We start from the raw sequence: 26,635 nt of genomic DNA on the forward strand, positions 1-26,635 counted from the left end.
AGCTCTGTGTGGGAAACTGAAGCCAACAAGTGACCAATTAGGGACCTAACTGTGATAGCCAGAGTTTAGGTCTATGGGACTATGTTTATTTCTGTGAATGTTTGATTTCTGAAGACACTGCCAAGACTGTTTATCCTTCCTGACAGGTAAATAAACGTCAAAGTGGTTCAGCAGAAACCTGTGTGAGAAGCCTTCTGTTTGCGCACTTTTCACAATATATACACACCTTAGAGACTGAACAAAGCAGGGCAACTAAAATGGTGCACAAAACTTACACGTAAAGACCTTAATATGTATAGTCTGGAGGGAAGGGAAAGGGGGAACATGATACTTTACAATATATCAAGGGTTTTAATAGGGAAGTAGGTTTAGAAAATATTTGAGGAAAGAATACTTCACAGAAAGGGTAGTGGATAAGTAGAATAGCCTCCTATGAGAGGTGGTAGAGGCTATTACAGTAGAACAATTTAAAGATGCTTTGGATATACATAAGGATATCCTTCCAAAGAACTAAGAATCAAATAGAGTTTGAGGTCACCATAGGTTAAAATATGGGCATACTGGATGGGCCAAGTGGTTCTTATCTGCCATAAAATTATATGTTTCTATAGTGGTCATGTATGGATGCTATAACATGTGTTTGTAATCAACAGCAACTGTAAAAATGCATTTCTGTACATTACTCATTAATAACATAATGCTTAATGTATTTCATGGGGGGGGGATTTTTTGTTTTATGTTTTTTAATAAATTACCATATTATCAACAGGTGACCATAAACAGAGTACTTTTTGATTTTCTGTGTGTTCTGCTAGGACTTTATATTCCACATTGTAGGCATCATATTCTGCAGCGCATTATTTCTTCAGATCCACTTCTAGTTGGATACTGGCATGTGTATACCCGAATTTTGTGCATTTAAAAAAAAAATGCACAATAAATTTGTTTTACGTGCCTTAATGAATGAGGTCCAACATGTTTACATTAAATGTAAATATAAATAAAGGCTTTCGTCAAGTATTCTCCACTGCGATCACCATCCAGAAATTGCAATAGTGAAAGGAGGATATTGTCGGTACTTGTACAGCCCGTCCACATGCTTTGCAACACTGACCCATGGGCTGAAACCAGTCAAATGTGAGTTTTTCTCTTTATCAAAAATGCGCCCCTAAATTTAATTGTTCAAAAAAAAAAAAAAAAATGTTACTTTTTTTAAAGGATGAAAAGTTATACCCCCAGCAAAAAACTGGTGAAAAACTCCCTTTAGGCCCCTGACTTTAATTTTGAGATCATTCAGTGTAGGGTCTGTTTGCATAGTGTAAATTGCGTGAATTCGCTCTTCACACGCCCACAAGAAAACCCCGCAAGTACCTACGTCTATGCAGAGTTGCACGCATCCAGACTTGCGTATGAATAGAAGAGGTGTGATGGGGAGGGAACGATTGTGTTCGAACGTAGGCCAAGAACGGTAAGGACGAGAATTGCAAGCCAATGCAGACCGGAATACAAACGCATATATAACTTTCACAGCTGTATTATTTGCATACACGTTAATGATGATGATGCTTGCCAGCACTAGCTAACAACTTTTGATAGGCTGATTGCAAATTCACCTCTGAAGTTGCTGGGTGCTTCCTTAATCGCTTGTACATATATTGTAAGACTCTGTGTTTATGTCAATAATAAAAATGTTTTTGATATTTTCATGTGCACGTAAGAAGAAAGGTTACATCTGCAGTATTATATGAAGCCTAATACTGAATGCGTGCATTCAGTAATCTTCAGCTAAGAAAACAAATGTTTATAAAGTTTTATTGTGCTTATGACTTATTGGTGTAAGCATGTCTGCCGTTGTTTGTGTATTTTTGTGCCGTAAATTGTCACTCTGCATAAGGCTCAAGGGGGTGGGTTTGAAAAAGTGGAGATGTTGCCTATAGTAACCAATCAGATTTTAGTTATCATTTGTTTAGTAAATTCTACAAAATGACAGCTAGAGTCTAGTTGGTTGCTATGGACAACATCTCTACTTTTTCAAACCCGCAGTTTAGTAAATATAACCCAAGGAGTCTATCTCCACTTTTATGAATGTAGCCAAGTGTTCTTTCTAAGTTGAGCAATCTAACATTTACACAGTTAAAAATGTCATTTCATGGGCTCATGATTCTGAATGGACTGCTATTTGGGGCACCCTTAGCAATGGATTTCTTTGTCCCCTTAATATCATTACTTTTTAACACTATAACCACCAGATAGCTAATGTTAGAGGAAACCATAGACATAGAATACACACAGATAAGAGTGAATTACACATAAGGACAATATCTATAATGCCGTTCTAACTGAGGAAGGCATTATCTTATAATTAGTTATCTTAAAGTAATTAACCCAAAGTACAGTTTAGCAATGTAGCTAATAGAAAAATGATATGTGACGATTGTGGGTTAGAATATCCATCAGAAGTCACATATGACAGCAGATGTATAATCTTCTGCACGGTGAACTCACAGATATGTATTCCATTACATGAAGTCATCAAATCTTATGGAATTAAGTTCCTAATCATATGAGATTGTGTCTCCAAGCTCCAATCCTGCTCCCCACAGCTCTGCATAATGCTTCATTTCTGAGGTCAGCTTTGTTTACCTCCCTGATACGAGGTCTCTCTATGAAGTGCATGCAGAAGGCACAAAGCCGACGCGTCTTCTGTTTACCCAGCTCTCCTCTAATCCGCCTTTTTTGTTTTCTATTTCCATCCTTTTGAAGAAGGATGTTAATTTCCCGAAATTAAGCACTTAACTTGATTGCTGTTTTGTTAATTGCAGGCTTCATAGCTATGGCACTGTTGCGTGGTTAGCATGGATAATGTAGTGAGTACCCGGTAAGCTCCAGCAACTGGATCATCACTTCTCTGCATTTTAGCTAACATCAAGAATTGCAGTCATTGGGCGATCTCTCTGATCATGGACAGGCTGACTAGGTCCTCTCTCTGGCCAGATGGCTGGCAGCAGTCGGAGGGTGGGTAAAAGTCACTAAGTAAGGGGCACCCACATTGATATTTAAGGCACTTTAGCATGTATCTCACTTTTACTTTTACTGCTTTTGGCCTAGTCTTCTGGCTGGGATGTGAAATGTTTATATTCCAGAGGAAGATATGGGGCCACAACACCCTGGATTCTCAGATTTGTAGGGTTGTGTTGACAATTATGGGCTCTTTCCATCAGATCTAATGGAGGTGGTCTGGTCCTGAGCAGGGGCGGGCTGGCCCGGGGGGCAGTGGCCCCCCGGGCCGCTCGGTCAGGTTGCTATTAGGGCCGGGGGTAGGCTGGCCGTCCGCCCCCCGGATGCAAAATACAATACTTTCCACCGCGGCCGCATCTGATGACATCAGATGCGGCCGCGTCAGCGCACAGGCGGCCGCATCCCATGACAGGGGATGCGGCCGCGTAATCAATGACGTGGCCGCATCCCTTTTCATGTGATGCGGCCGCCTGTGTGCCCCCCGGCCACGCCTCTCCCAGCCCGCGCCTGGTCCTGAGGCTGCCACCTCCTTGTACTGAGGGCGAGGGCAAACAGGAGACCCCTAACCTTGCAATGGAGCTTTTCAACCTCTGGTTTATGGATAAAGGGGTCCTTCTTTCCCTATGTGTGTTTCTTTTGTACTTTATTGTTTTACTTTACTTTTTTAACAAAACAAACACAATCCCAAAGATAAACAGAGAACTAAAACTTTTTTTTACTATTCAATGCTTATTATTATTGTTATTGTTATTATTATTATTATTATTATTATTATTTTCAATATGCATAAGACTATAGTGTGAGATCTTTGGCAGTATAAGCCGATAGGAAAAACCTATATTTTTACGGCTAACACTTATGGAGCTTGTACAGCACATTATAACATATTCTCCAAACCCACAATAAAACAAAATCAAGCAAGGCTCTTTGTATGTCTTCTATCCCTGATGGTGTTCATATGGCTGTTTTCCTTCAATTGACTTCAGCTGTCAGACAACTCCTCCTGGCACCAGGACTATGAGCTCTGCTCATCCACTTATTCCTCCAGGGTAGGAATTCACACTGCATCACTATCCTTCCCACGTCCTTCCTCTCACAGGGGTCTATTTATGACCCACGGCAAAATGGCAGGTACATTTTCATCTCTTATCACCACTTTCACAGCAATAAAGGATGAAATATCGGAGCCATTCATCATGTCGGGACAGCACATCCAATGAGAGGCTGTCCCAGTGATGACTCCATATCATTTACAACAGAGGGTTCTGAGTCTTTACTGTCGTGCATGCACAGGGTCGGCTTCATGGAAAAGATCCCTCTCCTACGATGTCTCCCCATACGATTGGACGGCTATTGCTATCTCTGATATCTCCTACATTAGGATTGTGTCAAATTGCTTACTGAAATATGCCTAAACCATGAAGAAACAGCACTTTCCGCATGGTTTAAGGCTTGATAAATAGGACACAGTCAGCAGTCTGAATAGCGAGTTTCCATTCACACATCAGGCAGATACCATTAGTCACACTGCTGCTACCTCCATTATCTGTGCCGCTGGTCCTCAACCCTTCCATGGCCTCACAGATGAAACCGTTATGAACCCCCACAGTCACACCACACATCGCTTCTACTCCCTGTACACCTCTGCAACCTCCCTAATCCCCACTACACACACTGCAGCATTATATTTCCCCATCCCTTACTGTTTCCCTAATATCTCCTCGTTACTGGTAACACATATAGGGGTATATTTACTAAACTGCGGGTTTGAAAAAATGGACATGTTGCCTATAGCAACCGATCAGATTTGAGTTATCATTTATTTAGTACATTCTACAAAATAACAGCTAGAATCTGATTGGTTGCTATAGGCAACATCTCCACTTTTTCAAACCTGCAGTTTAGTAAATCTAGCCCTTAGCATCACTTATCCTTACAGTAACTCACTGGTATAAGTGGCCATCAGTGCTAATATCACTACTGATCTATGATTCTGGCACCATGGTGTGTAACATGTCCAGGGCATTATGAGCACTGAGAAGATACTTACACTATAGAGTAAAGATCCATCAGCACCAACTGCAGGCACCCAGATCAGCACTGGCTGTAAATGTTGGTGGTCAAGCACCAAAATATTTCCTAATATATTCCCTACAGGTATCATGATCACCAGTAACGTTTCTCAATGCTCCTTCTGTCATGCCCCTTTAGTTTCCATGCATTTAATGAATGAAAATTGCTATCTTTCCACACCAAGACCCTTTAAATTAATGCCCATCAGCCATGTTTACTATTTATTTGCTGCAGGTTCTAGAGAGAATCAATTTGGTTCAAAGTTCTAGATTCACTTTGTGTTGTGATTAGAAGTGATAATTATAAAAATCCAGAGGTTTTGGAGAGTTTGAAAAACAAATTTGTCAGAGATAAATAACAGTGGAAGATTATGAAGAAATGGCACGTGTCACTTATGGAAGTCCGTATTCTGGAAGATCAAATAGGAAATGACCATAAAGTGTTAAGGATAAAAACTTGAAGTCACATAATGTAAATAACATCAATAGCTTTATAGACACCTTGGGCCTGATTTATTAAAGATCTTAAATGAAGAGGATTCTTATTTCAGTCTCCTGGACAAAACCATGTTACATTGCTAGGGGTGCAAATTAGCATTCTGTTTTGCACATAAGTTAAATACTGACTGTTTTTCATGTAGTACACAAATACTTGATAGCTTATTTGTACACTGAAATTTAAAGTTGATATTTGTGTGTTACATGAAAAAACAGGCAGTATTTAACTTATGTGCACTCATTTGCACCCCTTGCATTGTAACATGGTTTTGTCCAGGAGACTGAAATAAGATTCCTCTTCATTTAAGATCCTTAATGAATCAGGCCCCTTGACAGCAAAATCTGCCAACTTTTTAGATGGAAAAATGAATGATAAAAACAGGGGATCAGTAGCCATATTTACTAATAATGAAAACAAATATGGCAAAGAAGCAATTTGTTACCAGAGCTTCCGCTAACCGCTAAACTTACATTTGTACAATTCTGGCGGTACAACTGAAGGCAAGTATATGTGAATTAGACGGAGAGGAAAAAGATCGAAAGATTCCGCCAAGGAAAGACCCTTAAGAAATAAAAACCTTATTTCCGCCACATTTGTGAATATAGCTTTAAGTGGCTTGTCTATGGTTACAATGAGCAGCACAGTGGCGTAGTGGTTAGCACTTCTGCCTTACAGCACTGGGGTCATGAGTTCAATTCCCGACCATGGCCTTATCTGTGAGGAGTTTGTATGTTCTCCCCGTGTTTGCGTGGGTTTCCTCCGGGTGCTCCGGTTTCCTCCCACACTCCAAAAACATACTAGTAGGTTAATTGTCTGCTCACAAATTAACGCTAGTCTGTGTGTGTGTGTGTGTGTGTGTGTGTGTTAGGGAACTTAGACTGTAAGCCCCAATGGGGCAGGGACTGATGTGAGTGAGTTCTCTGTACAGCGCTGCGGAATTAGTGGCGCTATATAAATAAATGATGATGATGATGATGATAAGCTGATGCTAAAATCCAAACTGGGGTCTCCAACACGTTTTTCATTGCCATTGCAAAACTTAGCATTCTCCAAGGTTCTATCACTGATACATGTATGAAACTGCGAGAACTGAAATTGTCAGCAGGAAAAGAAGAGGTTAACTATACAACAAAGGCACAATAAATAAGTAGAACTTACAAAGTGTGAAAGCTAAGCACAGTTTAGTAATAAGGTTCTAGCATCCTTCAGGTCTTACATGATTTGCATGCGGGGCTCCAAAAATCTAGGCTGACATGAGCCTGAATGGAGTGGACAGGCTGAGGACAGACACAAGTTAATTGAGAGATGGATGTCTGGAATCAAGCTGGGAATGTGTATGAATGTGAAGCAGTTGCATGATGTAAAACAGATAAATGGCTACGCTGAGATGCTTTGAATGGACTTGATGGATGTGTTTGCATTAATGGATATTGAAACTAGTTATGTATGTGACACAAATAAAAATATGAAGGGACGACAAAGTCCTAGATAAATTGGATGGATGTTGGATTGGAGAACATGACTGGGGAGATAAGACGCAGATAGGTTGGAGGTGAAGGAGAATGGTGCAGGCGTGTGCTTCAGTTCTAAAAGCTTCTATATAAATCCTGCTGTGATCACTGGCAACAATCCAGTAAGAGGCACAGATTTATGCATTCTCAAAAATTGCCAATTATCGTGTTACCTGCTGCTGTGTTAATGCAGTTAAATCATAATGGATTATAGATTATATCGATGTATCTGCCGTACCTTCCTAAAGCCTGTGGGAGTGCTGTATGCCACAGCGTTGTCAATGAGTTTGTGTTATAAGCTTGTACAATGTATATTTATGTGCATTACGTAGATAATCCCGCTTGCCAATCTCTCATCTGTGTAACTTTAAAAAAAAAAAAAAACTCCAAAAAACAAAATGTTCACATACTGTAAAAAGCATGTATAGAAAATGCTATTTTGAGTCTTAACTACAATTGCAAAATGTAATGGAGCGCCACAGGTTAGATACACTTGGTAGCACTGTGTATCTAACTTGATCTAACTAGTAGCTCATTGGACAGATTTTCACCCGTCTTCCTCTAGTCCCCATTGTTGTGTCATATGGTCAATGTCAGCAGGTTGAACTGAGTAGCATGAAAAGTTATTCACTCTACTCTGTTGAAAGCCAATGACATCAAGGCACTCTGCTCAATAAAATACACTTTATTTGATTGGATACACTCTGAAACATTAAACTCCCACCAAAAAAATACCACACAGGTGTATGTAGCATGCCACTCATGGCAGAAATATTTATTCTGTATGTGCAATCACATGCAGGCACTGGATTTAAAAGTGCGATCAGTGCTATTCTATATGGCTATGTGCATCTGATTATCCGTTACTCATATTGTTGACACATATCATGCTGGATAGATTTGTAGGATAATAAAATTATTTGCAAAATAATGATATTTCATTTTCTGCTGCTTTCTAGTGCATGTTATGCACACACTAAGGCTGATTTTAAGACATCTACTTTAAGGAAGCAGAACTTAAACAGGCAGTAGTTTGTGTTTATACATCTTCCGAAAGACCTTGGCAGGCAGACAGTGGAGCTCCAACCACAGATAAATTGTTCAGACAGTAAACCCTTAATGCAGCAGAGAAGCTGACACATTTAATATTGTGTTTAATGCTGTAGTTAATGTTGTGTTTCAACAATAGGATTGCACACTTAATCGGATGCAGATACAGGAGCTGATGCCGGTAAACTATACAACCCACCCTGGGTAAGTATGGTAAAAGAAATCAAATAAACTGCAGGTGAAATCATGAACTCACCGGCTTGGTTTGTGGTTATATTGATCGAGACATGTTGGGGTGGAAATGGACTTTTATTGGTGACTCCATTCACAGCATGGATCTCAAAGGTGTAAAGGGTGTGAGCCCATAAATTGCTGATAAAGACACGGGTGTCGGTCAAGCCCATCTGCCGTGGAACAAAATCCACATTGTCATCACACCTCGAGCAGCCCCGGCGGTCAGACCGGCACTTCTTGCAGATGATATTGTAGATGACATCCTCCCTGCCCCCAGTTTCACGCGGTGCGTGCCACTCCAAGGTGATGGATGTCTCGTTCACTATAGAGATGACATTACGGGGTCCAGAAGGAACACCTGAGGACAAAATCACAGATTTTAGGAACAGTTGCCAGAAAGAATGTATGAGAATCAAAGATATGAATATACCATGCACAACATGGACAAAGAAAATGCAAATTTTGAGCCGAGACATTTTCCACCTGTAGACATGTTTTTCCTAATTTTCAGATCTACCACAGACCCCCAGTTTGTGATCCTTATGTGACTGGTGAACTAGAAGATGACCTTATCTTGGCTGCTCTATAATGTGTTGGCCCTACTCCGTTGCTTCTTCTGTCTACGTTGAAAAGTTCAAGCATGAGAAACTATTTGCTGGGATAGTCAAACCAGGTGAAGCTTATAGGGGGTGGCCAACAGGGTGCTCAGAACAAGGCCATTCTCAGGTTATAACTAAACCAAAATCAGGGATATGAGAGAGCTCCAAAAAGAAGTAAAATATGGTTCTCATGCTAAAAATATACGGCAAAGGTAGAAATGTCCTTTAAGAGCTAACATAGCCATTATATCCAATTCTTGCAGACAACTCAGCATGCTCTAACATGAGACTTAATATTACACATTCCATGACGTTCTTAAAGCCTGGTAAATGGACTTTAATGACAATAGATTACAAAATGTAATCAGCAAATGTAAGGACACTTTCTGACACAAGTAAAGATTTGCACCAATTTGAACACTACCTGAAACGTTCATGAATGTTAGTGTTCGATACAATATAATGGATCTAATGAAACACTCAGTAAGTACATATGCATATACACTATGCTGCAGGGAGGCTTAGAGAACATGCTTTGAACACTCTGTTAAAAGTGTGGACAGAGTATAAGATTCTATCTACGGTTTTAACAAGTGCTGTTGTTCAATGCCATTGTGTAAAAGCCATAAATATATTTCCTACCTGCTATTACAGTATCACAGGCAGAAACATGTTTTTATATTATTTTATATTATTTGTATCTATCACTTCTGTTTGGATTCCATTACAAACATCTACTAGCAATGCAATAAAGTTATAGTCTCTGACATGATGTACTTGCTATTTCTACACGCAGGTACCATAATGCTCCCTCCTCCTCCTTCATCTCCCGTGTCTTTGAGAAATGTTGGCTTACAATGTAGTGTTAGACTTTCAGATGTTCATTGTAGTATTTTTGTATTACATTGTAAGCCTTTAATTGTATTATTTTTTTATTTATGTTAAATTAATTGATAATTGCACTTCTTCCCCATTTTCCATTTTTGAGTTCCCATACAATGACAGAAGCTAAGACGTTTGACGTTTTATGTAACCTGTACTGTAATAATATCACGTTGTTATCTACAGTACCTCGTTGCAAGCTAGTGCTTCCATTTTAGTCGCCATGTGTGGAGTTTGTATGTTCCCGAGTGTACATGAGTTTTCTCCAGGTGCTCTGGTCTCCTCCCTCAGTCCAAAAACATACTGGTAGTTTAATTGGCTGCTGACAAAAATGTACCCTAGTCTGTGTGTGAGTGTGGGATTGATGTAAATGATGACATAATCCCTGTACAGGGCTGCGTAACATGATTGGCGCTAAATAAATAAACAATAAGAAATGCATTGTTCTTATCCTGTGATACAATTCCCAGGAAAATGGTTTACAATACGCTAGTCTAAAATATAGTTAGTGAATGTAGGACTATCTTTTTTTTTTTTATATATATAATTTAATATAATTTTCATTTGACCTATTATTTAGTCAGCTGCGCAGCCATTACAGCCAATGGCTGAGGTAAAATACCTCAGACCGCGGTGCCACTGTGACCTGATGCTACTACATCATTGTTTCCAGCACTGGCCTCCTGGTTTGCAGTGAATGCATCAGGTGACGTGTACTCGTGAGTGTTTATGGCTGAACACTGCTACCTGCTGGATTTTTCCGTCAGGGCTGTGAAGGGTTAACCGTCAAAGCTATGCCATTCGAGTACCATGTCACTTAATCACGTTATGACAACCACTTTGTGAGGCACTCTAGAATCCGTTTCCACAGTTACCATGTACAAGAAAGACGCACTCCCGCCGTTTGAGAGGCCGGGCACGTTAAAATTTCATATCTTGTTTTGCTCTTGAGGGAGGTTGATATCTGTGTCTGTCACAGGCATCCCTCCTAGGACCAAGATATGTCAGCTGACCTCCTGCATCTCTCTTTGCTCAATAAGTCCAAGGTTAAAGTGGATTTAGGACACTGATTGACTATAAGACTGAGGGATCTTGGGTCAGCGTCACCTATTCTGAGTCCCAGATAATTGTAAATTCCAATGAAAAGCTTCTGCAAAAATCCTTTTTCATTAAAGTGCTATATTTTCCATTAACGACTAAATCTGCTGTAAGCTGAACATCTGCAGCTGCCGGTTGTTATAGACTATTCTGATTATTTTCATATATATTTTACAGTTTGATGGTGAGTTCAGAAATTATTTTTTCTAAAGAATGCTGCTGTTATTAATCCTTTCTAAGTACCACTCATCACCTGTAGAGTATCGACATTGAGCTTAAGATTCTGAGAAGCCAAGCAATGGAATGACATTAAGTGGTTAACTCTGTTGGCAATTTACTTTTTATTGATGAAGTATAACGTGTATTTTTAAATGTTACCTAATACCTTCTGTACATTATGGACCAAAACAAACCGCTATTGTATTGTATATATGTTCATTTCTAAAACGTAAAGCAAAAAACCCCAAAAGATCCCTATTGTATTTGCCTGATCTGTCAGACCGACATGTCTGACATCACAGATATACAAACATATAGTATATTATAGTTCTAACACTATAATCATTCATAGCAACAAATAATCTGGTATTTTCAACTAATCCCAGAATTATTCAATGTACAATGTTTAAACGGCTATTAACAAACTCCGTAATCCTCCACTTAATACATACTTGCCAACTCTCCCGGAACATCCGGGAGACTCCCGCATTTTGCGAGAGTCTCCCGGACTCCCGAGAGAGTGTGGCAATCTCCCTGATCTGCCCAGAAGTGGGCAGAATTTGGTTCAAACGCCGCGATTCACCGGGAATCGCGGCATTTGGCCCTACCCCCACTGTAAAATTACGCGATTTGCGTCATTACGTGACGGGGGCGGGGCTAAAATGACGCGATTTTTTGGGGGGTCCCACCCCCTACACGCCTGCCTCCTACTAGCAGCTCCCGGGAAAAAAAAATGAAATGTTGGCAAGTATGACTTAATATAAGGGGTCTGCCTATGACCCTTTGCATTTTCTCAACGTTAATTATTATTTATTATCGCAATGATTAGTCATTTGTACCAGGAAGCTTTTGTTTAGGGCTTTTTCATCTATATAAAATGTTATTTTTAGGCATTCTATAATCTCTGTAGCATTTTATACAAAGATGAGGAAGGAGGCAGATTCAGAAGGAATAACATTAGTAAAAAAAAGAAACATGATGTCTGACATTTGTTGCTTATTGGGGATGGGTTAACATGCAGTTGGCTTGACAAATCCTAATACGTGCTATCAATACTATAGAGTGTACTGTTAAAAGCGCATCACATAAAAAGTACAAGGAAAATGCATTAAAAATGGATAACTGTACCACGTTTAAAGTGTACCTTAGTTTTTACGTGGTTTTACCCATTTTCGCAACACTTAAGTGTGATATGAATAATTCAAAACGGACAACTCAGGTATGTCATGTTTTGAGTGTTTCCCTAGTGCCCGGGTCAGTAATTATTCCACTAACTCCTCAGAGAAACATTTTTAAAATATAGAGATCAGCCTCAGAGACTGTCACGCTGCTGCAGTTATTTATTCTGTTTATTTCTGTGGGATTTTCTTTTCAGAAAATATCTATTTATTGTCGTGTAATTTCTTAAAACTGTATAACCGGGACATTTGAGCAATAGGCCCGATATGCACAGTAGAACGGAAAGCCCAGTTTAAAAATAGACAAAATATGAAAAAATAATTATATCACAAACATTAGACATTTAACAAAGCTTAATCAAATAATACAGCAATTTATTTGAATGATTTCCAACTGTCATCGCCATCCTGTAATGACGAAATTGGGCCTGATTCATTAAGGAAAGTTAAGCAAAAGTAAGTAAGTCAAGCAAAACCATGTTGCATTGGAGGGGGAGGCAAATTTAAAATGTGATGGCAAATTTATATTTGGGTTGTGCATGTCCTAGATCAACGTTAAATTGCAGTGTACAAATAAGCTAACAAGTATTTGTGTGCTACAAGACAAAAACAGACAGTATTTTCCTTATGCGCAAAATAATAAACTCATTTTCACCCCTTGCATTGCCACATGGTTTTGTCCAGAACACTCTGGCTTTGAAGGAAGGTTTCATCCGTGCCCACCATAGGGCTTGTCGGCAACTCCTTGTCGGTGAACTCATTTGTTTATTTCAACTAGAAATTTGCAGGTGGACTTGTAACTGCAGATTAATCGCTATCCTTTTAATTTGAGTATAAATAACTTCTGCTATGTCCTTTCTAGCATCATCAGAGTTAACCTGCAATGAGCTCTCGCAAGTCCCAAAGTAATAATAATATCATTAATATTACATGAACGCTGTGGTGTAACCTTTTGGGATAGAAAGGAAAAAAGATGTCTCTGGTGTTATGTGAGATGGCAAATTTGTAAATTCATTTCCCTGATAATCGTACAATGCTATGAAATAAGGTCAGGAGGGGATTTCAGAGAGATAATAAATATGTTTCATTTGTGAGACACCAGCTATACTCCTAATATCAGCAAGAAAACAAGCACGTCTTTGTTTTAAGGTTTTCTATTTCCAACCAGAATTAAAAATGAGCAACAAGGGTTATATACTGGGACCACACACACAAGGCACAATTTTGCCCCATGACAGTATATGATACAGTCCCACCATGACCAAGGGCTAGATTTACTAAGCTGCGGGTTTGAAAAAGTGGGGATGTTGCTTATAGCAACCAATCAGATTCTAGCTTTCATTTATTTAGTACTTTCTACAAAATGACAGCTATAATCTGATTGGTTGCTACAGGCAACATCCCCACTTTTTCAAACCCGCAGCTTAGTAAATCTAGCCCCAAGGTACAATACCACACCACATTGGTATATAAAGCAGTCCCAAATTATTATTTGCTGCATTCTCATGATCCGTATGAAATGCAGCCCAATGACTAGTATAAAAAGCTGCCCCAGCACAAGTATATAATACAGCCCCAAGAACAATTTATAATATAGCTCTAAGTTCAGCTTGCAAGGCAGATACATGTCCAGTAAATAAAAATCAGTAGAATAAAAAGCAGTAATCACCGACCTCCCGCACCCCTCTATCTCTCCCCAATGGTGCTACCATTTCTACATGAGACTGCACCGATCTTATAGTGCTTAATACTTCTTAAATCCTCCAGCAGCCAGACAGGTTCACTGGTATAGAATCAACTGGCACAATCGCTAACAGTACTTCCAGTAAATAACTGTGACCTAAAGGCACGACCACCCCTAGAGACTTTTAAGGTCAACCAATATGAGGCAAACAACAATTAGTTGAAGAGCCAGTGTACACGGGTGGTTTTAATCCGTTGCGTTTTGCTGTCAGTAGATGTAGGAGAAAGAAGGTCACACTAAGGATCATTGATTCCTTTGAGAAAAGTACCACTCCCGCAGAAGGAGGCTTCACATAACGCTGGATCCACAAGAAAAAAAAAGAAAAAAAAAAAGTACTTTCTGTTTCATGTCCACATATGTCGCTATATGCACACTTCCATAACAGCAAGTGGTGATCCTCTCACCGGGATCAATGATCTCTGGCAGGTCAGCATTTCCCTTCCGTCTACCATGGAGCCTTAAATGCACAAGGCATTTTTAATCTGCCTATGCTATGTCCGGTATAAGGGAGAGAGACACTAGTGCACTTGAGATCATTGACCCTATTAAGAAAGAACATTGCACATGTACGGCATCAGGATGAACATGGACACAACAACGTGAAAGAAAAAGAGATTCCCCTTTTTCCCATGTTAGCCCTGCATTATAGGGAACATACACGGCAGGAGTTTTCTCATATGTGGATCAATGATTTTTAGAGCAGCACTGAATCTCTCTTCTTATCTACTCTCAAAACAAAACGGAACACAACCCTGCTTGACTGAAGTAGTCAGTGTGCACTAGCCCTTGAGGGAAAATGAATGGGCCTGATTTATGTTCAGACGTATGTCCGTTTGTGTAGTGTATCTTGGGTTATTCCGTACTGCGCATACCTAGAAATGGACTTTACGCCAATGAACGCAATAGCATGTAACTCATGTTGGGATGCAAAGAACCTGACCGCCTACTTGAGAGGCAGGAAGGGAGATGTAAGAGGCGAACTAAGGTAGGCCATGAACAGTAAGAGCGTCCAACGCAGATGTGGCCAATTCTAGTTCTGTGTTTTTCATAAGTACGTTTGTTTTCATCCGTATCTTTTACAACTTCTACAGGACAGGTCAGGTGTAATTGCTGATTGATAGTAATGACTGACACAGCATAGTCTTTGAATTAAAAGTACATGTATGTGTGTCAGTAGCTATCACATAACAACAGCTTGCAACTAAGATATATTATAAAACATTTTATATTTATATATATATATATATATATATATATATATATATATATATATATATGTAATAGGTCAGTTTGCATAACAGGTCAGTTTGTAATGAAATCTTCATTTATGTAATCAATATAAAAAGAAATGTAAACAAAAATAGTTTATATTTAAAAAATAAATATTAATAGAAATGTTTACACTGTTAACAACTGTTATTTCAGCTTTTGCTGAAATAAAAAAATGTATGTGTTCTGATGTGAACATTTATTGTATATACGCATGTGCGTATACTGCTGCCTGTTCTATGGCACTACATATGGCAAGTACTGTTTTCCGACAGATTCAGATCGAAACGTATCTTGAGAAACACTTGGATTTGAGTCCAGATGGAGCTATGCTCATGTTGTATGCTCTGGTTAAATAATGCTTTTGGCTATATCGTTCCCTGTCAAGCTATATGTTAATGGTCCCCATTAAAGCTCTATAAATGTCCATTGATACATTTTAAATTTGATTGTATCAAGGTAAGATTGTATTCTTAGAAACTGACTAAGCCAGGTGTGGGCAACCTGGGCCTCATTGGCTGTTTCTATAACTGTTAGTTCAAAAACTGTAAAGCTACAAGTTGCCTAATTGTGCAATGTACATATAATCACAGGTGGAAGAGTATGAACAGAGTTGTGGTTCAAAAACAGGTTCTTGATGTAGATCAGACATAATACTCACTGGTGCACATTGCCTCTGCTGGGTCAAAGTCTGCTCGGTAGTATCCATTGCGGCAGATGCAGATTGGCGAGGCCTCCGCAGTGGAGCGACTGTTCGCCGGACATGGTGCGCATATCCCCAAGCCTTGATTGGCCTTAAACATGCCAGCTGGACAGGCTGGGGAGAAAAAACATAACAGAAAACAATCATTAATTCATATATTAATTGATTGCTGTGCTAAAATAAAATCACAGTAGAAGAATGGTCAGTAAATGAGGTGGGAGACATGAACCGAGTTATGCATTTGACATTTCCCAAGTGTGGCTACATCTAGACGGATAGCCTGAAGGTCAGTAAAAGTCAGACGGTGGTGTCTGAACATGGATAAGCAGTCAGTTATCCTAGTGTTTCATTGACGGCATCAGAGTAAGGCAGGTGCATCTGACAGTCTGAGCCCAAGATATGTTTGCTTCTGTTTCTATTGATTTCCACTCTACTGGCTGTGTCAACACTAGAACATGTATTGCGACTTAACACTACTTAGTAAATATGTCTCCTAATGCACATAACAGACCTGTGCTGTAACCATTTCACTGCTTCCTGCCATCTGCCGACCTTCTCTGTCTCAGGACTAAAAGACTACAGAGAATTGTCATGGGCGGTGGTCATAGCAGTGGTAAGTGTACTGACAGTGATTTGTAGCTACGTTGGCATGGAAAAGGTTACTTGTACTTGGTGGTGATACCCGTTAGTTATGTGTGCTGAATAACAGCAGGTGGTTGTCATGGTCGGTGGAGCATTGCTGCCCATGATAAGGGCTGGCCTTGGTAGTTGGGAAACCATTGTATCTGTCATTGTGTAACAATGATCATTAATATAGACTTTCTTAACTTGCCATGTCAGTTTTACGGCGTAGTATTACTTAGAGATGGGGAGTGTGGGAAAAAGACAGGTGGTATATATATATATATATATATATATATATATCAGCAGACATAAAGTACACACATACAACATAAAGCACTCCTGTCGCTTACATACCAAGGAAACGTGAGCTAAACAAATATTAATTAACATTCATCCTAACAATTCTCTAGGAACTAAAGACATCACAGGGACATGAGGCAGTATCTAAAGTGTATTTGTCGCAGGCAGAAATTTTGACCACTGACTGTTTACGTTTTAGCCCCTCAATATTGTGCCTCATATCTCAGTAATGTCAGTAATTAAACCAATAGTCTGCATTCCCATAAATACTCTAAAGAATGATAGTGTATTGATCGGCTCAGTTCACAGTGATATTGGTTCAGGTCAAACAAATGGCAACTCTACTGTCTGTAGGTGATGGGGGATAATTTAAGGACAAGATCAGTGTTATAGTAAACAGGATTATAGTAAAAACATAAAAAGCTACTTTCAGATTCTGGCAGAATGCAGAAATAAACAAATCCAAACAGAAGCACTAACACACAACACTGCAATCAATTTCCCCTCCTCAGCTGGTAATATCTAGAAAGGAACAGTGAGTGACAGGTTAAAGGGCTTCAATAAAGATTAGAGAGACCATATCTCCAAAAGGAAATTGCTTGAAAAAGTGGTTATTCCACCCGCTTCTATTAATTTCCTTTCTCCTGGTTACCTGAAGGAGACTCATATCCTGACACCGAGGAGATGGGGAGTGCAGTCTCTTTTCCTTATCCCAATCAGAAACATACAACCACTCGACACTTAACCCCATCAAGATAGACGCAGCTCACAACTCCAAAATCAGCCTAGCTCCCTCCGCAAGGACACCGTGGGGTCACATCTAACAACATGTACTGAATAGGCATTAAATTATTCTTCTCTCGCAATGCTTCCGAATAATTATTATATGGCAGAGACATTCAATGGTGGACAAGGCGGTACTGTCCTCTGAGCTAGGATTACAGTTGGGTAACACTCTACTACATATGCAAATGGGAGGTTTGTGATGGGTTGTTGGTAATACTCAAGGACTCCGTTAGGAAACCTTGTATGGCCAGACACGATGAGACATTGATAAAAACAAAAGTGAAAGAATCTCGCTGCATAGGGCACATGTCCTCCTCTGTGCCACCTTCTTATACAAAGGTAAAAGAGACAGTGTGGGATTTCTTTAGTTATGATGGACTATAGGAAATACCAAAACATTTCTCATGCTTTGGCGAACAAATGTATTTCACTGCTGTCCAGACATTGTCTTCAGAACAGTTATGAATGAATTGGCCTTCCTATGATTTAATAATAAGTAGTATATTATAAGACTGGATTATTTATAGTGTTATTACTGTATACATCTGTATCAATAAGCTGTTTGCTACAAGCTAAGATCAAGTATAAAAAACAATAAAAAAAAGTAATGGGGTATATGGGTTAATAATAGTTCATTTATAAACAGCAAATGAGCATAGCATAGCGACCAATCAGCAAGTAGCTTTGATTGCTCTGATATTGAAAGCAAATGTCTGATTGGTTAGTATGGGTTACTGCACATTTGCACTTTCTTAGTAAGTCACCTTCTCTCTTGTACATAGAAGCTGGTGTCATAGCAGCAATTATATATTTCCTCCTTCATTTGTAACAATGTATTCACTGTGATCTGTGAATGGTGAGCATGATTCAGTGTGATGACCATGAGAATCGCAACCTTTGTCACATGGGAACACTAAGAGATGTCGGTGTGGTGACACCATTGTGTCATAATCAGTGACATCATTAAAGGGACATACAGGAAGCTCTACCGCTACAATTATCTGTACCTTGTAGATTATATTGCTTGCCAAGAAGAGCAGACAAAGGAGCATCCTGCATAGAAAAGAAGCAGTATTGAATAATATCTGAGGTAATGGAATGTGCAGACTGAGGAGCGCGGAATGAGCGCTTCTTATCTGTCAGAAAATTCTGTTTTCAGAAACTCATTAAAATAATAATGTTAAAAAAAACTAAAAAAAAAACAAAACTTCAAAACAACCTAAAAACTGCTGTGTCATTTTTTTTTCTGTTTCATTTTCATGCAGCAGAAAGATACTGTTAAAATGGCTGTATTCCCATAGTGACAGGAAGGCAACGCTTGGAAAATGCTTGTTTGAAGGGTTTACATGACATTTGTAAAGATAATTGTATTTAAAAAAAAACCTTAAGAGATCATAATAGAAAAGGAAACAGCTGAACTGAAAATAAATACATACAGAATGGCATACAGGGTCTAATTAGTAGCACAGAGAAGCAGGTAGACTGGCACTGAATACTACTACTTCATTATAGATCTAGGGCTGGGTAAAGCGATTGTCCCACCATACACACAGACAAACACTCTCACAGTCACAATTAGGGGCTATCAACTTCTAAACACCATAATGGAGTGCAGCGACTGAATAGCAAATAAAAGGTAGGGTGGGGGATTGTGCATGAGCGAAACAAGTCACAGGGTGATCAGAAATTACTAAAATCATCTGTAGTGTGATTAGAATGTAAGCTCTTTAGAACAGAGCATCTTTTTGTGCATCGTTTAGATTCTTAATGGTTGCCACCTATACATATTTATTTTCCTGTATTTTAAGTTATGCTTTCATTTTGTATATTTATTAGCTATGTAAGACCCCATCCACACAGTCATACAATATATATATAAGCCAGACATAGGTACCCAATGGAATGTCAAATCCCAACTGACTGGCGTGGTATGCTGGGATATGTAGTTCCATAATATCTGAGAGATGCAGGTTTACTACAATAAACTCATATGTAAAAATAGGAAGTTTACGGTTTACATAATAATAAGCGTAGTGTGCGAAATATGTTCAATTGGAGAATTACAACAACAGAATTACTGCAATAATTCATACAACTGGATCAGCTAAGTAATGTCATATTTGTAACAACCAACAGGGACATTCACACATGAAACATGAAAACTATGTGTGACTTTATTTGTGAACAGATTGTGGAACTAGAAAATGAAATTGAATTTAAAAAGTACTAACAGGAAAGATTTTTGACAGGTTTATTGTTTATCGCAAAAGAAGATTTTACTTAACAGACACGGGGAGTTGTTGTGAGGAAGTTTTTAGAGGGCCTGGGAATCACAACCTATTCCTTGACTTAGGGGTATATTTACTAAAATGTGGGTTTGAAAAAGTGGAGATGTTGCCTATAGTAACCAATCAGATTCTAGTTGTCATTTTGTAGAATGTACTAAATAAATGATAACCAGAATCTGATTGGTTGCTATAGGCAACATCTCCAGTTTTTATTTTTCTTATTAAACCTGTGCATTTAATTGTTCCTCTTTGAGCTCCCGCATTATTTCAAACTCCAGATTTCAAGCACAAATTGGCTCCTATGAACGATAATGAGCAAGTGGCGAGCTATTTAAGCGCTCCCTGAGGTCACCATCTTGCATCTCCTCTGAGCCAACTGAAAACCACACTGTGAAACTGCACACTTGCTTACAACGTGATCTTACCATGCGGTTTGGATTGAAAACCAGCGGTTTGCTAAGAACCACATGTGGTTCGGGTGTTATCAAAATGCCACAGATTGTATGCAATTTCATGTAAACCACATATTGCTAAATAAGGTGGTTTGCGTTTTATTACAGCATGTGATGTATGGTGGTTTGAAAACTGCATAGTAAACCACATTCTGGTAAATTTCAGCTAAAACGTTCTCGGGAAAAGAGAAAATCTATTAATATAAAATCTATTGGTGGAAATGATGCAGCAATAGTTTGAAAAAGAAAATAAAGAGATAATTGTACAACTTGTGGAAATACACCACTGTACATCACCTCATAATAGTCCACTGGCATATATTCAAATGCTACCAAACCAGCTGCCAGAATTATCAATGTACTGATACACAGACTGCTCCCGTTTTAGCTCTAACAAACACTTGGGCACTTCCATGATTAAACAGTAATAAAGAGAAAAATGTAATACCAGACTAAATGTAAAGTGCTACGGAATTTGCTGGTGCTATATAAATAAATGTTGATGATGATGATAAATGTAATGTTCCTTTCCTGTACAAAACATGGTAGTGACTGCCAGGTGAAGAGACAACAAATAAAAGGCTGCACTTCCCCACTCACCTCAAATCTGAATTGGTCCAAAGAAATGGGGAGACCATGTGCCCACTCTCATGTTCTGGTCCCAGAAATGAAAATTAAGGTAAGTATGGTATTACATTTTCCTTTCAACTAGTTTCTTCAGATGGGCACAATTGGGATGTACGGGATAAGGTGGGATACTGCTTGAAATGTTTTTCCCTACAACAAACTGTCTGGAGCATTTTTTAACCCGAATTAGCTTGGTTAACTTCTTCCACATGCAAGTTGTAGCGTCTGACGAATGTAGATATGATGTATTCCCTATAGAGGCACCATCACTGCCCCGACCAGCCTGGAGCTGGAGCCTGTGTGGGGCTTATTGTCTCCCTGTCCTAGTGGAAACCAGTCCAGGCTGGGTTTGGTTGGGAATTTGTGGAGGTGGCTTCCTGCCCATTTCATTCTATTTTTATTTTATTTTGCAGTGTTCCTTGGGGGCTGTTTTAGAATAGGTGGCAATGAGTCTGGTGCAGATGTGCTTCTTCTCCGAATAGACCTCACTCAGAGCTTAGGACCACTCTCCACCACTCTTCAGTGGAGATGTATATTTTCAGGCTCCTGCCAAGCTATATCATAAAATTCATACAAAAAAGTGACACATAACAAAAAACATCCTGATGTCCCCTCATGTTTTAAATTAAGTCATAAATGAGGCTATGACCTATTATATTTTAGTAGAAAAACTGGAATCTTTATTTAATTGAAAGGGGTGGTAATAAAGTGGTAGGAAATTGGACTTTGATGTTAAATATTAATATTGCAGAGGCTGCTCTCAAGTGTTATGTGCGTGTGGTGCGCTGGTGACTCATGGTACGCCTCTGGTGTTTCAGAAATGACCTTCAGTGTATTTGTGGCACAGTAAGACGCATCCCTTCAAGTCTTATTCAAATTGGACACTGCCATGGATATTTTGGCTTGGCTATACATATATTGGCGAAGAGATAGATTTTATTTATATTCCAGGGTTTGTTGACTAACGTCTGTGAACTTGAGGTCTCTCGCATGCACTGCGGTCACTGTTCTATGTAAACATATTAATATTCATTGCTCATCTGACTGTACATAACCCTGTTTACTTAAAACATAAAAGTGATCAATATCCTTACCTCTAGCCAGTCACAGAGAAAGTGTTCTGTGTCAGCCAGATACCATCCAGTCCAACCACATACTGTGTATACAATATGCTCACAGATACCCTGCCCACCTGACCCAGGATATTAACCTTAATTGTTAACTTAGGAAGTGAGGGCCTTGATAAGGTGTAAAAAGCAGAGTAATTGTACAACAACGTGCTGAATCCACATATCATAAATCTGCATAGAACAAGAAAACTGTCAAGAATGTGAGATAACATTTATGTGTATATATTTTCTACTTAGATAAATATAATACACTATGAGAAGCATATATACCTCACTCCGCATTTATACATATTCACATTACCACGTCAGTCATGTGGAAATTGAGACAGGAAATAATAAACACAAACTTGCTGACTTTTTATTGCCCCCTGCCGGAAGATCGGAGGATAGAGGCATTCCATGAATAGTGTCATTTCGTCATGAACAGGGGAAGAGGCAAAGTGACGCGATCACCTGTGAATTGCATCATGGAGGCTCCCACATCCCACTCATTCCACTAGGAAGGACATTCTGGGAGAGGGGGGGGGTCAAGTAAGTAAAAACTTATATATATCAAAGAAGAGAGGCACATTGGAAGAAAGGAGGGATAGCATGGTTTACAGATAAAAAAAAATTGTATTGCAAGCAGTGTATCTACGATAATGCAATAAAGTCTACTCTGTATGGCCAAAATGGTATGCTATGCCACTTGCGTTTCTCAATCTTATGTTGCGATAATTGTACTATACAACTATTACCTATATTTCTCAATTTCGCTCTGCATCATTTGTCCACAAGTCTGCCCTTCATGTACTTATTTATAGCTGCATCTATAACTTCACAAAGCACCAAACAACAAGCAGTAGTGCAGTATAGCAGACATGACTGAGTAATTCGGTGACTACACTATTCCAGAAATAGGCATCAATGCCCCTGACGCTGCTTTTCTATAGACGGGAGACATGATAGGATGTACACAGTCAGTACAAGTAATCAATGAGATGATGAAGCACGTCGTCCTCACTGACATCTCGATCCTTCCAAGTAATTCAAGTGTTGATTTCTTGACAATCTGACGAGCTCTTCCTCTGTGACGATAACCTCTCCAGATCTTTTCTTATTGATCAAAACACATAGATGAAAACCCTCTCCTTGCCACAGACTCACACCGTCTGGATAAAGAACAACACATCCTTAATGTTGGCTAATTTTTTTGTGGAATAAGGAATTGCAATATAAAAAACTGTTAAGGGTTATTACAGGTGTCAGCAACCTTTTTCTATCAGTGCATGGGCAAAAACCTTTTCAAGTCCATTTGTGCCATATATATATATACATATATATTTATATATCTATCATCATCATCATCACCATTTATTTATATAGCGCCACTAATTCTGCAGCGCTGTACAGAGAACTCACTCACATCAGTCCCTGCCCCATTGGAGCTTACAGTCTAAATTCCCTTATATATTTATATATATAGTGATCAAAGTGTACTGGGTACTGTTGTGATGGTAAAACTATCAATTCCATTCACTTACATTTCCCATACTGCCACTACTAAATGTCCTCTTTGACTACTGTGCATATATACATATTTATAAATTGTTAAATGATTTATTCTTTTTTCACACTAATATTATTTTAATATTAATAGTAATGGGTGCAAGAAATAAACATTCATGTTCTGCCACACAATAGTGCCCCCGGTTCATACTATGCCACATAGATGTGCCCCAGATCATATTATGCCTCAAACCTGTGCCTCCAGTTTTATTCAACATAGTTATGGCAACAATTCAAGTTATGCCTCATTTGTGCCTCCAGTTCCTGTTATCTCTCACACTTGTGCCTCCAGTTCCTGGTATCCCTCACACTTGTGCCTCCAGTTCCTGCTATCCCTCACACTTGTGCCCCCAGTTTCTGGTATCCCTCACACTTGTGCCCCCAGTTACTGGTATACCTTATACTTGTGCCCTCAGTTCCTGTTATCCCTCACACTTGTGCCCCCAGTTACTGGTATACCTTATACGTGTGCCCCCAGTTCCTGGTATCCCCCACACTTGTGCCCCCAGTTCCTGTTATCCCTCACACTTGTGCCCCCAGTTCCTGGTATCCCTCACACTTGTGCCTCCAGTTCCTGGTATCCCTCACACTTGTGCCTCCAGTTCCTGGTATCCCTCACACTTGTGCCTCCAGTTCCTGGTATCCCTCACAGTTGTGCCCCCAGTTCCTGGTATCCCTCACACTTGTGCCCCCAGTTCCTGGTATCCCTCACACTTGTGCCCCCAGTTACTGGTATACCTTATACTTGTGCCCCCAATTCCTGTTATCCCTCACACTTGTGCCCCCAGTTACTGGTATACCTTATACTTGTGCCCCCAGATCCTGGTATCCCCCACACTTGTGCCCCCAGTTCCTGTTATTCCTCACAATTGTGCCCCCAGTTACTGGTATACCTTATACTTGTGCCCCGTTTCTGGTATCCCTCACACTTGTGCCCCCAGTTCCCGGTATCCCTCACACTTGTGCCCCCAGTTACTGGTATCCCTCACACTTGTGCCCCCAGTTCCTGGTATCCCTCACACTTGTGCCCCCAGTTACTGGTATACCTTATACTTGTGCCCCCAATTCCTGTTATCCCTCACACTTGTGCCCCCAGTTACTGGTATACCTTATACTTGTGCCCCCAGATCCTGGTATCCCCCACACTTGTGCCCCCAGTTCCTGTTATTCCTCACACTTGTGCCCCCAGTTACTGGTATACCTTATACTTGTGCCCCGTTTCTGGTATCCCTCACACTTGTGCCCCCAGTTCCTGGTATCCCTCACACTTGTGCCCCCAGTTACTGGTATACGTTATACTTGTGTCCCCAGTTCCTGGTATCCCCCACACTTGTGCCCCCAGTTCCTGTTATCCCTCACACTTGTGCCCCCAGTTACTGGTATACCTTATACTTGTGCCCCCAGTTTCTGGTATCCCTCACACTTGTGCTCCCAGTCCCTGTTATCCCTCACACTTGTGCCCCCAGTTCCTGTTATCCCTCACACTTGTGCCCCCAGTTCCTGGTATCCCTCACACTTGTGCCCCCAGTTACTGGTATACCTTATACTTGTGCCCCCAGTTCCTGGTATCCCTCACACTTGTGCCCCCAGTTACTGGCATACGTTATACTTGTGTCCCCAGTTCCTGGTATCCCCCACACTTGTGCCCCCAGTTCCTGTTATCCCTCACACTTGTGCCCCCAGTTACTGGTATACCTTATACTTGTGCCCCCAGTTTCTGGTATACCTTATACTTGTGCCCCCAGTTCCTGGTATCCCTCACACTTGTGCCCCCAGTTACTGGTATACCTTATACTTGTGCCCCCAGTTGCTGTTATCCCTCACACTTGTGCCCTCAGTTGCTGTTATCACTCACACTTGTACCCCCAGTTTCTGGTATCCCTCACACTTGTGCCCCCAGTTCCTGGTATCCCTCACACTTGTGCCCCCAGTTCCTGGTATCCCCCACACCTGTGCCCCCAGATCCTGGTATCCCCCACACCTGTGCCCCCAGTTCCTGGTATCCCTCACACTTGTGCCTCCAGTTACTGGTATACCTTATACTTGTGCCCCCAGTTCCTGTTATCTCTCACACCTGTGCCCCCATTTGCTGTTATCTCTCACACTTGTGCCCCCAGTTCCTGGTATCCCTCACACTTGTGCCCACAGTTACTGGTATCCCTCACACTTGTGCCCCCAGTTCCTGGTATCCCTCATACTTGTGCCCCCAGTTACTGGTATACCTTATACTTGTGCCCCCAGTTGCTGTTATCCCTCACACTTGTGCCCCCAGTTGCTGTTATCACTCACACTTGTACCCCCAGTTTCTGGTATCCCTCACACTTGTGCCCCCAGTTCCTGGTATCCCTCACACTTGTGCCCCCAGTTCCTGGTATCCCACACACCTGTGCCCCCAGATCCTGGTATCCCCCACACCTGTGCCCCCAGTTTCTGGTATCCATCACACTTGTGCCACCCCCCCCCAGTTCCTGTTATCTCTCACACCTGTGCCCCCGTTTGCTGTTATCTCTCACACTTGTGCCCCCAGTTTCTGGTATTCCTCACACTTGTGCCCGCAGTTCCTGGTATCCCTCACACTTGTGCCTCCAGTTCCTGGTATCCCTCACACTTGTGCCCACAGTTACTGGTATCCCTCACACTTGTGCCCCCAGTTCCTGGTATCCCTCACACTTGTGCCCCCAGTTACTGGTATACCTTATACTTGTGCCCCCAGTTCCTGGTATCCCCCACACTTGTGCCCCCAGTTCCTCTTATCCCTCACACCTGTGCCCCCAGTTACTGGTATACCTTATACTTGTACCCTC

General features: G+C 40.4%; 1 protein-coding gene across 1 annotated transcript in view; it reads right to left on the minus strand.

Annotated features, from left to right (window-relative positions):
• Positions 1-26,635, minus strand: part of EPHB1 (EPH receptor B1) — a 251,330-nt gene that overhangs the window by 71,197 nt on the left and 153,498 nt on the right. Inside the window, exons 4-5 of the mRNA XM_075201569.1 lie at positions 16,035-16,190; positions 8,407-8,742 (exon numbers count right to left, since the gene is read on the minus strand). Of these exons, the coding sequence (XP_075057670.1) occupies positions 8,407-8,742; positions 16,035-16,190 (492 nt within the window). The remainder of the gene's footprint in view (positions 1-8,406; positions 8,743-16,034; positions 16,191-26,635) is intronic.

The sequence above is a fragment of the Mixophyes fleayi genome, chromosome 3 (genome assembly GCF_038048845.1).
Source record: "Mixophyes fleayi isolate aMixFle1 chromosome 3, aMixFle1.hap1, whole genome shotgun sequence".
Taxonomy (NCBI): Eukaryota; Metazoa; Chordata; class Amphibia; order Anura; family Limnodynastidae; genus Mixophyes; species Mixophyes fleayi.